This window comes from Glycine soja, chromosome 1 (assembly GCF_004193775.1).
Source record: "Glycine soja cultivar W05 chromosome 1, ASM419377v2, whole genome shotgun sequence".
Classification (NCBI taxonomy): Eukaryota; Viridiplantae; Streptophyta; class Magnoliopsida; order Fabales; family Fabaceae; genus Glycine; species Glycine soja.
In genome coordinates this window covers 56,574,983-56,590,993 of record NC_041002.1, presented here as the reverse complement: position 1 = coordinate 56,590,993, position 16,011 = coordinate 56,574,983, and the positions used below count along the sequence as shown (strand labels likewise).

Here is a 16,011-nt window from a genome sequence, read left to right as displayed (position 1 = left end):
ATTTTAATCTAATACATCCTCCTTAAATTAATTTTAGCTTATAGTTTTTTTCTCTGTGATTATGAAAAAAATAAATCAAACATTGCCATGCCAATTGTGATTGACCAGTTTTCTTGGAGTCTAAAATCTCGAGTACTTACTTGCACAGATGCGCTGTTGAGAGGGGGCAGATCCAAATAAGATTCTGTCAAACAAAAAGATCCAACAAGAATGCAATGCAATGCAAGACGTTAAAGTATAACGCAAGATTAAGAAATAAATTATTAATGAACACAATCGAACCTGATGATGAGCAAATAAGAAAAGGGGAGGAGGTTGAGGTTGAGCAAAGGGAAGAGAGGGAATCCAGTCTGGTGGTGTTGAGGCAAGCCCATTCTGATTTGTATCCGCCGAATAACCTCACACAGAAAGTGTCACACTTAAACATTTTCTGTCAGGTTATTTGATGGGTACAAAACGTATGGCAGACATGTCGGAAATACCATTAGCTCTTCCTCCGTGCACCCCATCGCTGCAATACCAAGGAAGAGGAAGAGCAACGCTGCTGCATTCATCGTGGTCGACCCAAGAACTCTCATAATTGCGTTACCACGATGGATTACTACTATATCACTTAGACTTATATGTCTTATTCTCACTTATACGATGCTCAATGTTCTCTTCTGTACCTGATGTAGAATTTCACTTTACACTTGAACTTCAACAATTTCTCCCTCAAATATGAGTTTCTTCCACATGATAATTTTTCCTTCAAGCGAAAACTATTTTCAATCCACATGTATCTAATGATGGTTTTAGAGTTTAACTATGACTGTCCCGACTTGTATAACCATTATTGTCAACATGACCGCAACACTTGAGGAACCTGTTGCCTGATCTCATGCATGTATTCACTTGCTAGGAAGACTTTCGACACAAGGGATCCATATGTCCATGGATCCGTTGCTAAGTTCATTTACTCGTTTAAGTTGATCACCAATTCGAACAATCAATTCTGATATCAATTGTTGAACAATATGAGGGGTAAATACTAGAGAGATTTATATCAATGAGCTATAAATAATTATATAAGTGAATTTGACCGTATATTTTAATCTAAAATCTTAAGACTCAGATTTATGAGTTTTATCCTCACTTGTATGAGGTTCAGGCTTCCTATTTCAACACAATACGAGATCTCACCAAATAGTTGAACTCCATCAAATCCATTAACAAGGACCGTGCATTTACCAATATGTTCGGCTAGCAAAAATCTTGGTCAATTACCAAGAAAAAAAAATCTAAATCTACACTACACTCTTTTTTATTGTACGGTTTTGAATAAAATATGCCTTTTCAGGTTAGTTCAGGATTGAATTGAGTAAACTTTGTCATTCAATTCGGTTAGTGTGTTCAGTTACTATAATAGACACGAACGCGTTTAAGTTGTGTCTTGCATTCTTCTGTTAGCTGTGAAAAAGGTTGAAAAGAAAGAATTGAAGCATGATCCATCTCGCATTAATAACATAACATTGATGCGTATGAATTTGGGCCTCTTAGTGGAGGTGCTACAATCAGCCAATCCCCAAGAAGAAAAGATATTGTTTAAGGGACTGCTAGTTTTGGACTCACTCTGATCCCTTCATACACCTCAACCCCTGGGCAGAAAATTGTGAATTAATCTGTGTCATCTTTGCTTTAATCTGGGCAGAAAATTGTGAATGTCTACATGAAAGCCATGGCATCACACTAAGGTTTAGCAAGTCATGACTGGTCAATTTTGGATCTGTGGCGGTATTTGAAGTTGTGATGATGATGCCTTGTATTATTTTAACTGATTTAAACTCCGTGAAGGTAGTATTTTTCCCTTGGCCAAGTGTTGTAGTTAGGCTCTAGTTATAGTAGAACAAATTAATTAAGTTCCAATTAATAAAGGAATGGAAGAGAAGGAACAATTGTACTGTGTGTTTCGGGCTGAAACTTTTGACAAAGAAATGGTAATGCATGATGTAATATACTGTAGTTGGATGTGGCTAAAGAGTTATTTGAGTATTCCTTCAATCAATGGCAGACCAACTCACAAATTAAACTTGTATTTTGGGTTAAGAAGTAGTTCTCGGTTAAGAGGGAAAACGACATTGTAGTAGATGGAGATCAATATGGGGAGACAGTCAGGAGTAAGGGTGACCAAAAAACTGGTTATTAAATATTTAACCATAATCATATATAAATAATCAGTTAATTAAAAATAATTATAAAAAATAATCACATATGATACGTGATTATTATAAACAAACTATAACCATTACAAAAAAAAATTGATTACTTAACTATATATATATATATATAAAGCCGGTTATAACTAGTTATATATCTAACTTTGATAATTAATTTTGGTCTTTAAAATATAATTTTAATCTTTAAAATTGAAAATTTTAATTAAACACGACACAGTTATTAGTAAATAAAATCAATTATAAATATTAAAAAATATATTTATTTTTATTTTTAAAATTGATTATATACGAATATCCGGTTATCGATATATATCCAATTATATAACCGGTTTTTCATAACCAGTCATGGTTTCTTTTTCATGGCCATGTAAATTGTGATTGACCAGTTTTCTTGGGAGTCTAAAATTTTGAGTACCTACTTGCAAAGAAACAACGTGCACGTAGCTTTTACCTTGCAAATTAATGTCATTCGGATTAGAAACAAAGGTTTCTCAAGGGGAAAAGTGTGCTATTTTGTTTGCATGAAATAAAGACCAATTGGGACGTAACAGCAATAGCATTATAGCAATACTTAGTTCCCTAAGCTAAAAAAGAAAGAATGAGGGGTAATGAAAAAGAGTAACAAGAGGAATTTTATATAAAAGGAATTAAACAAGCCAGGTCAGAAAACGAAAAAATCCAACAAGAATGCAATGCAAGACGTTAACTTATAACGCAAGATTAAGAAAGAAAGAAAGAAATATTAGTGAACAAGATCGAACCTGACCGATGATGAGCAAATGAAAGAGAGAGAGGAGTCACTTTTACAAGAAGGGAAGGCACACAAAGAGGGAGAGCAAATGAAAGACGTTAACTTATTTCTATTTTTTCTTTTTTATTTTCAATTTAAGATTTAAATTTACACTGACTAACGAATTCTAACTTAAAATAGATAGTAGATTTTTTGAAACTTTTCCATTGTGTTTAGAATGAAAAAAAATACTGAAGTACAAGAGTGCACTCTAGTGGGCTTACTTTTACCAAAGAGAGACACTCTAGAAGACTCACTTTTACAAGAAGGGAAGGCACACATTAGGGTTTTACAAGAAGGGAAGGCACGCAATAGGATAGGCACGCGAATTGGCTTTATTGTCTTTTACTTTCGCTAAGAATTAGTGGCATAAAGAGGTTTCACACTATGACATTTTGTATGGTAACACATCACTCAATATTCTTATTTATCAAAAACATTCTATAAGTAGTCATTTTCAAGGCCTCGACAACCAGTTCTAACATTGCACAACTTCTTTTAGGATTACTCACATCCTTTCTGGAAAATTTCTTAGAAGGTTATTCATCTCATAATTGCCCTAAGATAAACACATTTAACTATGGCATTTTTAAGTGACAAACTATCGAAAAGTAGATGCATCTAACTGGTATAGATAGTACTAATTAATTCCTTTTAAGTCATCTTCAATTATATAGTCTCATACCTGTATAGTCTTTGGATCCCTCCATTCAGGTGTGATTCATCTAAGGTGTTACATGTCCACCAGCTTTCACTTGGTTCGTCCTCGAACCATACCGTATTGTGAGAGAGGTCTGCTTTGAAACCATTTATAATGCCTCTAATTTTTTACTTCTCGGTGACTCACACTTCACGACACTTCACACAGTGACTTTTCACCCAACATCCTTGTTGATCAAAATCATCCATCGGTCATAATCCACTATAGGTAACTCTTTTCAAGTCCCTTACAACATGTTTTAGCTGCTTCTAGGATCAATGACTATCCCTATAAACCAACATGATACTTTTTGGTGTGTTTTGTCTTTACTCACACACTTTTCGAAAAACTTTCTAGAATGTCACTTATCTCATAATTGCTCCAAGCCAAGCACAGTCAATTGTGATGTTCTTAAGTGATAGACTACCGAAAAAATAAATGCATCTTGTCGGTATAGGTAATACCAATTAATTCATTTATCATTCTAAACTGTATAATTTCATACATATACAATCTGTGAGTCTTTCTCATTATGGTATAATTTGTTTGAGATGTTACAAATTACACCTCATGGTAGCATAAGATGCAATAGATTCTCTCTTTTATGGAAGTTCGGTCTTGGGAGACAACTGGATGCCATCACCATTCACCAATCATGATTCTAACTAGGGTAAATAGTGATTTTTATCCCTGAATGTGAAGAACGTTGGCAAATTCATCCTTGAAAGATGAAAATTCAAATTTTAGTTCCTGAAAGTGAAAAAAGTGCAACAAATTCATTCATTCGTTAATTTCCATTCATTACCATTAATGAAAGAGCTTACGTAGTATATCCAGGGACGAATTTGTCAGTCCTCTACACATTTAAGGACAAAAATTGTTATTTACTCAAAATATAATTGAACCTTAATTTTTCTCCCTTTTTAATTGTTGTAAGTATAACATTACAATAAACACTTTTAAAAAAATAACAACCATAAGTTAGAACAAACATAATAATAAACATAATATTGGTTAATAAGCATAATATATCTATTGCTTTGAAATTTTTATTGTAACAACATTAAGTAGTGACAAAATCAAGTTGAGTTTCATTTTTTTTGTAAGAATTAACTTAATGACTGTTCATTTTTGTTTGAGTTTCATATTTTGGGTAAGATACTGCCACATTATATTATATTTTGGATAAATAATCATTTTTGTCCCTAAATGTATAGAACATGAACTCGTCCTTGAACGTACCACGTAGACTCTTTCATTAATGTTAATGGATGAAAGTTAATAGATGAATGAATTTGTTGCATTTTTTTTCCCACTTTCAATGACTAAAAATTTAATTTTCATCTTTTGAAATCTTACACATTCAAAGACAAAAATGATTATTTAGCATGATCAAGGCTTGAGAGTGTGTGTATATATATGGATATTATACAACGAGGTCTTTCTCTTATTTATGCAAAAAGCATTGAGGAAGAGATTTCTCTAATTCCTGGAACAGTTTCTCCCCACAGTTTTAATTAAAAAAAAAAAAGAGTAGAGAAAGTAACCTATAAGGAAAATGTGGGGAGTGGATCGAGACAAGATATAGGCATGTTTTAAGGGGGATCATGAGTGATGATGTTGTGCAGCCACATAAGGCAAAGTCTGAAATTGTGGTGCAGCTAGCCACAAAAGACAGTGCAGAATTTGGTGTAAAAATGGGTTGGATTTCATTTTAAATAATTGATTTCCAATCTAAAATTAATTTTAAATATATTTTTATATGTTTATAATTAATTTTGAGTTAGAATAACTTTAAGCAACTTTTATATTAAATTCAAAATCTTATATTAAAATTATTTTTAATTTAATTTTATAATAAAGATATTTAAACAAAAATCACATTACTTTAAGATTAATTTTAATTCAAATCATTGATTTTTAAAAATTAACTTCATTCCAAATTAATTTTACCAATATTCGTTTGCATACACGTAAAAAGTGTTGATGCGACCAATTCCAAACATCGGTTCACGGATGTGCAAAGGAAGAAAGATTAAAGTAAATAAAAAATAAAAATGAAGCTTATTTGGTCCACTGAATTAATGAAAGTTATTCAGAAAAAGATAACAAGGCTTTTTTTTTTTTTTTTTTTTACGGATATATGGAGTGGATACGTACTATAAACAGCATATATGGAGGGTTATGCTATGCCTGCAGAAGGCTCAGAAATAGCTGGGACCTTAGGGTAAGCCATAATTGAAAGCTGCTAGCTATTGGCTTAAGAAAATAATCACAAGCTAGGCAAGCTAAAATTATATGTTAATGATCAATGAATATTAGTTTTAACAATTGGAGTTATATGTTTATGATCACCAAAATAAAAATGTTTGTATCCGACTTAAACTTGTGTTTGGAATGATAACATGAGTGCACGTGGAGACAAGAAAAAGAAAATAAAAATGGGAGAAATTTTTCTAACCCACAGTATATGGTATCTGGGTGAATTACAAATAGCTAAGCATGTAAGTTGTGATTGACGGAAACAATCAATAGGGATTAGAAATGAACAAGAAATAGTCATGATAATAGAGAGAGAGAGAGCAATACATCCCTAATTAAGCTATTCAACAATCCCATGCGGGAAATGAAAAAGAGTAACATGGTAGAGAGAGAAATTAGCAAGAATTGTAAAGGTGACATGTTGTGAGGAATATTGTAGCAAGGTGGATGGATAGGAATTGAGAGGTAGTGAGGGTTGAAACATGGGAGGAGCGATGGTGAAAACCTCCTCCGGCGCCGGTGAATGTGGGTACTACTGTAGTCCCACTCCCATAAGATCCTCCTCCCTTACCGCGGGACCCACCTCCTCCTGCCCCTGACACTGTTGCCACGTATACATACATGTTAATGTTCATTATCATTCTTGTTAAACATCAATCAATATAATGACTACTCACAAGAAGCGGAAGATCCTTCAGTTTGAGTTGGTAGTGCGCTGTTGAGAGGGGGCAGAGCCGAAGATTCTGTCAAACAATGCAATGCAGTGCAAATTAAGACCTTAACTAACTAACTAACTAACAATGAAGAAAAGAAATTAACAAACCTGATGATGATGAGGAGCAAAGAAAAGGGAAGGAGGTTGAGGTTGAGCAAAGGGAAGAGAGGGAATGGAGCCTGGTGGTGTTGAGAGGGAACCCCAGAATCAGTGGCTGCCGGATCAGATAGCAGAGGCAAACCGATTCTGATTCTACGGCGGAGGAGAACTCCTCGCAGCACTTTTTCGAAGCACTTTCTGTGAGGTTGTTCGGCGGGTACGACACGTATGGCAGACACGCTGAAAACGATATCAGCTCTTCCGTGCACCCTGCCGCCGCCTCCGTCGCTGCACTGAGGAAGAATACAAGGAGGAGCAACGCCGCCGCTGCATTTTTGGTTGTGGCCGTAATACGCTTATCATTTGGCGTGACTACTGAAAGAAACGAAGCCGACTGATCAAGAACTCTCATCATTGCGTTTGCGTTACCACGATCTATTTTTTCAATCTACATTCTACACTAACAAATCAATCACCTTTATTTTCTTTCTCACGCCACCATCTTTCCATTTTTCCAATTATAAATCAGTTTCGTTTACAGTAACAACCAACCAATTATAAATCAGTTTTCGCCTGATTATTATTAAAACTAATAATCTTATCACAGTCATCGGATAATAATATAAAAAATTTATATCATATGAGTGCATAGTATTTTCTCTCTTCTACTATATCATAAAATTATTCAACTTTATAATAAATTTTAAAAATCATAAATAAATTATTTTAGTTGCTATAATTATAATATTAATAGTATAATTACAAATCATTCTTAATGTGACTTTTAAATAATTATTGTAAAAATTAACAAATTTAAAATACATAATCTTTTTTTTATCATATTATAATATTAATTTACTATTGAATTTGCTTATATATATGATTCTCACATTGAATTTGATTTTCTTAAATAATATTTTGGATTTGAACTTTATAAATAAAAAAATATGATTAAAAAAAACTTTACTAAAAATAATCAATTAAATTTTTCATCCTTTTAGAAATTAGTTATCGATAAAATTAATAACTCCATACCAATATGATGATTAAAAAATATATATAGGTTGGGTTTTTCACAAACTGATTTATGTATTGGTTGTGGTAAGGTAATCATTTGGAGGATCTGTTACACTTGTTTCGGGATTGATGCCTAATTGAACCATTTCAGCAAGGCATCCATTCACTATGGTGTATACACATATTAAGTGGAAGTGGAACCCCCGCTGATCCTCTTGTGGAAGGTGTTCCTAGATAGAGATAAATATATGGTGTGTTTCTTTGCGGTACCTAATTTAGGTACATGTTCTATTCTAACTACATGCATTCTATATGGTCTCCTAATGAACCAACGTAACGAGTGGAACTGTAGGTAGATCAGACACCATATCAAACACTTTGTTTAGTCTACAAAGAATTCTTTAGATACTAATTAAGTAATGAAATTCGGCAAACTCAATAAACTTCTTGAATCGATAAAATAATAGTAATTTGTTTTTCATGCACTCATATGCATTACGACACAAATAATACTCCCCCAAGGTGGGTCTGAAACAATATCAGCTAGCAAAACCTAACGCAACAACCACACATATTGCAAACCTATTAGGTACATTTACATCCACAAATTAAGGATGTGGAATTGTGGAAGGCTCAGCAACCTAGTAGTGTTTAAGAACAGCAAATCCTAACACAATCAACACAACTGAAGGTAGAAAACGGTAAGATGACATGGCAGATGATGGGGTCAGATCAGAACGGCCACTTCCAGTGGTTGCAGATGACGGAGTCAAAAGAGGAGGGGTTGTGTCAGACACTGGTGCCAAAGAAGGTGAGGGAAGTACAGAGGAAGCTGTTCAAAGAAAGAACATGCTGATATTAGTATCAAACATTAGAAGCTATTATTACTCAATAAACTGACACAATGCATGTCATAAAAAACATGCATGGTATTTTTCTTGACCATAAGGCATAAGTAAGTACCTTCAGGACTAAGAGATGGAGCAGATGGAGAAAGAGATGGCCCAAAAGCCGCTGGTCCTGTCAATATAAATCAAAATCATTCAAAACATTAATTAGTTAACATGGAAAAGGATATAATGATTTATACTTAATATAGCAAGTTTTAGGCATATATATTGGCATTACCTGGAGCTGGAAGTGGTGAACCGCCTGAGGCTGAAAAATAACAAAGCAGAAGATAATTCATCTTGATCTTAGCCTCATTAATGATAAACAGAATAGAAGTAATAGTTGTTTAAAAACTAGACAAATTAAGAGAATAAAGATTGAAAAGAAATAGTATATAAATACTTTTGCATTGAAGTGGAAGACGAGGCAAATTGCAAGCACGAGGAAGAGAGATGGCCAAGGTTCGGTTGATTGGTATTCTAAAGGGAACATTGCCAGTGATAATGAGACACAAACAGTCCATGCCACCACTTGTGAGTGACTTGATGGAATTGCAGCACTCAGCAGTAGGTGAAGTGCCATTGGCACTGCTATTTGTGAGGAAATTCATACAAGGGTTGAACAAACTGTTTATCATCGATGTGCTGCAAGGCGTGCTGCTGATCTGAGCGTAGGCTGGTGCAGCCATCACCATAGCCATGGCTAATACCACAGTTAGGCGCACAAAACGTTCCATGTTTTGAAGCTTTGGCTGCTTGTGTTCAAAAGTGCAGTTTGGAATTGGAAGTTTGATGATGGGAAAGTGCAGCAGGGTAAGGAAATTTATAAAGAGAGAATAGAATGGAAGTGGAGGGGAGAAAAAATAGAGGTGTTGAAGTTGGTTTGAAAGCTCAACTGCCATAACCATTCAATGGGAAATGGAAATTGAAAAGAGATGGAGTAGGTAGCATTGGTATTTTGTGAGTGTTGTGATCTCTGTAGAACTAGACATGTTAAGCTCTGCAAGTGGCATCTGAAACAAACTACCTTAATTTGTTCTCAAATCAAATCATTCTTTATTAAGTATTAGGTCAGCTGCTTAGGTGGATAACCGAATCCTAGTAGTAGTTCCTTTCTCTGCTTTTATAATATATATTCTTTAGATTATACCAATGTATTGCTAACTGCTAAGTTAACACATACAGCTTCTATTAGACTTACTCAACTCATTTAAGTGGGTATAGGACCCAGGCCCTCACCTTTCGTGCAACATACATAGCAAACTAAAATGGTGTGTGTCAGTGGGTCTACATGTTTTGGGGTCAAGCCCAAGCTAGACTTTTTTCAAAGACCCAATTTATTAACCATATCCAAACTGTTTTTGATGGCGACTTGATTTATGACAACCAATATTTCGGTGAAAATATTGACAATCGATATTTTGCCTCTCCTTATTCCTTATAACAAAAGTTTCTGACTGCGTAAATGAAAATTTACTTGCATATAGATGGTACAAAAATTCCTTAAATTATTATAATTCTGCAAAATTTGGCTAGTTAAATTCTTTGGGAGATGTTGGCTTTATGGTAAATCAATATAACTTATAATGCCAATTGCACTCTAGTTGAAGCTACAAGAGGACGCTAATTGTACATACATTTTATCTTAAATTTATGTTCCGGAGAGTTTTTTTATTTTGATGAAATAACTTCTTGAAAGAAATTCTCAGAAAACTGTATAAAAAAAGTAATTAAAAAATACATACGTTTGAATCAAACATACAGGTAGTGTGGTCTCGTCATCTCGTAGGACACGTGGTTCTTTCTTGATTGGTGGTATTTTTGAAGTCTACAGCTTTAGTAAACATAAAGAGATTATAGAGACTAGCCTCAGATGCTTCAGTCGGTCATCTGTTTAACCGAACTGCCTTTTGAATTTTCCCACTTAAGCATATAAATCCAAGTTTGAATACCTAACATAATATATAAGGCCGCCACCAAATACCAAATAGATCCCGTTGGAGAGTAGGAGGAGTTGTTCAACCACATCACCTTACCATTGTCATTTTCTTTCCCCCTTTCCCTACAAAAACCCATTCCCTCCTTCTTCCAAAACCATCCTCATCCTCATCCAAACTATCCCCATCTTAACTTTACTTTACCCCTCCCAAAGAAGAAAAAAAAAAGGAAAAGGATTCCAACATATTTGCATTATACAATTCAAATGGAACACACAAAAATGGAGATGGGTTTGGTTTTGGTGGTAATGGCCATGCTGTGCGCAGGAGCTGTGGCACAATCGAGTTGCACAAATGTGTTAGTGAGCCTGTCACCATGCCTTAACTATATCACAGGGAATTCTTCGACCCCATCTTCAGGATGCTGCTCACAGCTTGCCAGTGTGGTGCGCTCACAACCACAATGCCTATGTCAGGTTCTTAGCGGCGGTGGATCATCACTGGGGCTCAACATCAACCAAACTCAGGCTCTGGCTTTGCCTGGTGCTTGCGAGGTGCAGACCCCACCCACCAGTCAGTGTAACAATGGTAAATATGACAACAAGTTTCTATTTCATTACATTGAATACAAAAATAACAAAAAGAACATTCTCCCATTAAACATGTGTATCCAACCTTAGTAAGAATATTGAGACACCAGAGATACTATGTAAACATCAATCAGCCTTGGCACACTATGGTGTATGGAGGCAATAGATAGAACAAAAAAAACAAAACTATATAATCAATATCCTTCTGCTAACTTAACATTTTTTGTTCGTCACCAGCTGCTGCTTCACCACCAACAGGAACAGTTGCGGAATCTCCAAATTCAGCTCCATCAGGTATTGGATGTTAATTCACCACATTTTGAGGGAGTATTTTGGTTTGATGCTTTACGGTTTGATTATCCAATTTGTCCCTTGTCCGTGTTAACCATTCAAGTTGACATTCACTTGCAGGAACTGGAGGATCCAAAAACCTACCCACAACTGATAATGGCTCATCCAGCGGAAATTCCATTAAGTTATCGATTCCTCTGATACTTATTTTGGCAGCAACATACGTGTCAACTTTCACATCATACTGATTCCATAATCAGTTGATTTCCCATTTGCTATTTTTTGCTTGTTTGCCAATTGTCCTTGTTTAATCATTTGCTATTATTGAGTTTCCTTATGCTGAAGGGTTCAATCTATTCATTCGTGACCCCTACTGGGTTACATAGTTTTGTATAATCAGAGACATTTGTTCTCTCATTTATCAATAAAATGGGTTGTCACTTGGTTTGCTATTATAATCTTATTCACACGGAACACGTCAATGGATTCTAACCTCATAAAACAAACAAAATTCGAGTATACCACTTTGCGGCACTATGAAGGCAATCAACTTTTAATTGAAACTGATCAATGAAACTGAATTTAGGCAATCCACAAACTACAAACACATTATTAGACCATAGGTCCAACTTATTGTCAATCCAACTCCCCCCTTCCTTTTACCAAACACACCCTTTCCATTTATTTTCTACTATTTTCTTAGACATGGGAATGAAAGGATTGTCTTTAATTTTCTTAGCCATAGAAGTGTTAATAACATAAAAGCTCATTTACACATTAACCCTCACAAAAGCTGCCAACAATAAACTCAAGCCAAATTAATAGGTCCCATCTTCAAGTAGATTACTAGATCAACAGGCTTCAATTACAGAACATGATGCAGTGGCAGACTAGCATGATTTCCTCCTAGACACAGCAGAACAGATGAATAAATAGGTCATATGCCATGAAACACATAAATGAGGAAACACAACAGATAGGTAGGTACAGGACAACCACATTTCACGTAGATAACTAATAGTGTGTTTGGATCACTGATTCAAAGGCAAAAATTGTTGGTTTGCACTTTCCAATGCACTAAACAGAGAGGATGGAGATATAAGGTGGGTTGGATGGTTATGCTAGAAGGGAAGGAGGGGAAGGTAATCCCTTCTGCTAACAAAACTAACATTCTAACAACTAACATTTGGTGATAAAAAAAAATAGAAAAGATGAGTGTTGTGTTGGATTGAAGTTAACGTGGGCTTAAGTTGGTTTCAACCATTTCCCAAACACACTGTAAATCTTAAATGTCCAACTTGAAAGTAAGACAAGAACAAGAAAACAAATAAAGAACGAGCTAGAACTCTGAGTCAACTCAATCTCTAAATCCAGCAACTCCTGATGAAAAATAGAAGTACTAGTAAAGGTAAATGTTCCAAACATTGCACAGAAATTAATCTTATATGGACAAGAACTTGGGGGCATAAATTTGACATATGTAGCTTTAAAAGTTCGCTGCAGGTGTAAACATTTCCGTCCATTATACGGAGCATGTTATCATAAACATTTATCTCATATCATCTGATAAAACATGAAGACCGCAAAAAGTGCAACATTGTGTACGTACATGATCCGTAAATATGGTACAAAATCAAGAATGTGACCGTGAGCGTACAAAATCTTCTAGTCTCTCCCAGACGTCCAATGCTGCAGCCCTTGTCTTGAGGTCGCTTGTTCTTACTAATCTGCCGACGCCAGCAAGTTAGAACCGTGTGCTTAGACTACTGCTTGACAGTCTTGCATGACTCCAATAACTGCGGTTACAACCCTATCCCTACTGAGATTCTTCTGGACAGTAACACAATCGGGCCTGGCACCTTGACATTGTAGACAGTAATGAGGGTCCTTCAAGGGCTGGGAAGAAGGCATGCCGACGGAGAAGGTGTTCTGGATGTACTCGGTGTGCTTCAGGGTGTAACGGTAAGCGGTCTCAAATAATTTTTCTTTTTAATTTTTTAATGAACGTTCTAAGTACATTAGTTAATTTTATTTTATAAATAGTTAACAATAAATAAATTTTTTATTTTTGTGGTTAATATTGACTAAATGTGATTAATTTATCTGTGTAAATATGATTAAATTTGTTTCACAAGTGACAAAATGTATTGTGAGGTAAAATTAATCATCATTTTATCTCATAATTAATTGAGAGTAAATAAACGTGGCTGTATCATATATCAACGTGATTAATAATATCACAAGGTTATTGAAATAAAATAACATATGAGAAAGAAAAGGTGTACCTCAACTTAGCCTTGATCAAATTATTGTGCTCCAATTTTAACGCCAATCACACCCAAAATTGCAATTTGTAAATGGGTTTATTTTCTCTATCCACATTTATTTCTTTTGATTTTTCAACTACGTTGAGTAAGAAGCAAAGAATATTAAAATTTCATCTATTCCACATTGAAATAGCAACATTATGCATGTGGATATGCTGGCTGAAGAAAAGTTACCACAGTATAATCAATCAAATTTCTTGGCTGAAGAAAACTTTATGAAGTTGGCCATTAGCTAACATCTAATCTAACAAAGTAGTGGCGCTCACCGTAGCCAATTAACAAATTGTCTCTTCTGTAATCTATGTACTGATTGTAGTCATTAGCGATTATAAAATGTAAAATTTGAGAAACGCCTTTCTTTGTCAGTCGCGTAGAGAGAGAAAGAGGGAATCATAACTTCTAACACATTCCAATCTCTATTATGCTTCAGTAATACGAAATATGAGAAAGTACATCTATACAAGGAACACTTTTTACAGGATAAAATCCTAATAGCCTTATGCCCAAACCACATTTCGAAGGACTATCAGCGCTGTATATTACCTCCCTAAACAGTAGACATAGTAAAAGAAAAGGAACTATAGATCATATACTGGGAATTCATTTACATTTACATATACTACAACCAGAAGAGCTTCAATGCTTCATTATTTGGCACTACTCTGTAACTGTCATGCCTTATTATCAGTCATCAGCATTCTTCCCCAACGATGCATCAACAGTACTTTGATCCATATCCCCAGCCTTTCCCAGCAAAACCCCAAGCTGTAGTAATAAATAAATGACATGCCATTATGGTCATCCATAAATAACATAGCAAACTGAACAATTGAGTGATAATCCAAATAAGGAAAGTTCAGGCGGAAAAACCTACCTTAGCCTTTGGAATCTCTCGACCTTCCTTGTCTTCCTTGGCAGCTACAGTGGATGTCGTAATATCTGCATCACATACCCACGTGAAAACCAATTTAATTAAAACACAGAATAAAACGTTTAGTTTTTGGCAAGCTTTGTAAGGAGAAGACTGGTCTTACTTTTCTCAAATGCCCACCCGTTGCTTTTCAAAATCTCAGAGATGATTACAACAGTTGGAATAGCTGAGATTCAATTTAAAAAGAAAAAAAGTTAGAAAAACAAAAGGCAAGTGTGTGTGTAATGTTATATAACCCTCAGTGAGACATCAGTCACTACGATATGATAAAATCACATAAAAAGAATGCACAATGCAAACAGTTTTGACATTTAGGGTGTATTAGGGTATAATTAGTTTCAATGCATGTGTGTAACCCTTCACTGAGACATCAGTTAGTACACATATAAGAATTGAGAAACTCAATTACATAAAAAGAATGCACAATGCAGACAGTTTTGACATTTTGGGTACGATTAATTTCGATCAAGTGGAGAATAGAGAACAGATTGAAAATAATTTTCGTGCAATTTAAATTGATCTTTATTCTAAATTTTTTACATGCTCAACCAAGAACACCCTTTAATGTTCAAAGTGTAACTTGCTCTTGATGGGAACCATAATCCAATTAGTAATGAGCAGAATCTATCGGCCTAAATTGAGGGTTGGGGGAAATGAAAGCACAGAAAGGTTTCAAGAAAATTATACCCATGCCCAATGCAGAGAGCTCGACGTCATTGCCCTGTTTTATGTATTTCTGCATCAGAAAGAAACACAAGATCGATAAGCCAATTTCATAGAGAAGTTTTGTCGAAGAAATGTAAGGGAAAAAGATTCTAAGCGGCGTTAATCCAATTTCCAAGGAAAGCGAAATGAAAAATGAAAAAAAAAAATCAAGAAAACACAAAATTGCCAATAAACCAATTCGAAAGTAGATTGTGTTGAATATTGGGATTGAAAGTTAACGAGAGGGAGAATGAAAGAGAGTGACACCTTAGCGAGATTGAGGTAGAAGAAGAAAGGTTTCTTGGTTTTGGAAACCTGAATTCGGACTATCTTCTTGGCTTTCTCTTTCACGCCATTAGTCTTGGCGTTGGAGTTATTGCTCTTAGCATTCACCCTCGTCATCTCCATTGCCTTGCCTTCTCACTCTCCTCTGTGCAGCAAATTTTAAGAAGCTTCGACAACAAGAAATGAAATGCTATTTCTGTTCACGGGGGCGCCTTTATAGAAGCCCTTAACTAATCAAAAGAGAACACGTGTCCCC

At 35.0% G+C, this 16,011-nt stretch overlaps 4 protein-coding genes across 4 annotated transcripts; 1 reads left to right on the top strand and 3 right to left on the bottom strand.

The window, feature by feature from the left end:
- Window positions 1-6,137: 6,137 nt before the first annotated feature.
- LOC114405951 (non-specific lipid-transfer protein C6) lies at window positions 6,138-7,305 on the bottom strand. The gene is made up of 3 exons (XM_028368485.1): window positions 6,792-7,305; window positions 6,646-6,711; window positions 6,138-6,569 (listed from the first exon to the last, which is right to left on the bottom strand). The coding sequence occupies exons 1-3, from the start codon at window positions 7,195-7,197 to the stop codon at window positions 6,364-6,366; spliced, it is 678 nt and encodes a 225-aa protein (XP_028224286.1). The 5' UTR covers window positions 7,198-7,305; the 3' UTR covers window positions 6,138-6,363.
- A 911-nt stretch (window positions 7,306-8,216) lies between these two features.
- Window positions 8,217-9,568, bottom strand: LOC114367483 (non-specific lipid-transfer protein-like protein At2g13820). The gene is made up of 4 exons (XM_028324674.1): window positions 9,093-9,568; window positions 8,928-8,957; window positions 8,763-8,819; window positions 8,217-8,631 (listed from the first exon to the last, which is right to left on the bottom strand). Exons 1-4 carry the CDS (start codon window positions 9,424-9,426, stop codon window positions 8,441-8,443), a joined length of 612 nt encoding a protein of 203 aa, XP_028180475.1. The 5' UTR covers window positions 9,427-9,568; the 3' UTR covers window positions 8,217-8,440.
- Window positions 9,569-10,775: 1,207 nt separating this feature from the next.
- LOC114367473 (non-specific lipid-transfer protein-like protein At2g13820) lies at window positions 10,776-11,965 on the top strand. The gene is made up of 3 exons (XM_028324664.1): window positions 10,776-11,214; window positions 11,454-11,510; window positions 11,628-11,965. Exons 1-3 carry the CDS (start codon window positions 10,893-10,895, stop codon window positions 11,753-11,755), a joined length of 507 nt encoding a protein of 168 aa, XP_028180465.1. The 5' UTR covers window positions 10,776-10,892; the 3' UTR covers window positions 11,756-11,965.
- Window positions 11,966-14,227: 2,262 nt separating this feature from the next.
- LOC114367462 (uncharacterized protein At2g34160-like) lies at window positions 14,228-15,944 on the bottom strand. Its single transcript, XM_028324655.1, has 5 exons — window positions 15,738-15,944; window positions 15,453-15,501; window positions 14,869-14,931; window positions 14,709-14,773; window positions 14,228-14,599 (listed from the first exon to the last, which is right to left on the bottom strand). Exons 1-5 carry the CDS (start codon window positions 15,876-15,878, stop codon window positions 14,519-14,521), a joined length of 399 nt encoding a protein of 132 aa, XP_028180456.1. The 5' UTR covers window positions 15,879-15,944; the 3' UTR covers window positions 14,228-14,518.
- Window positions 15,945-16,011: the final 67 nt, after the last annotated feature.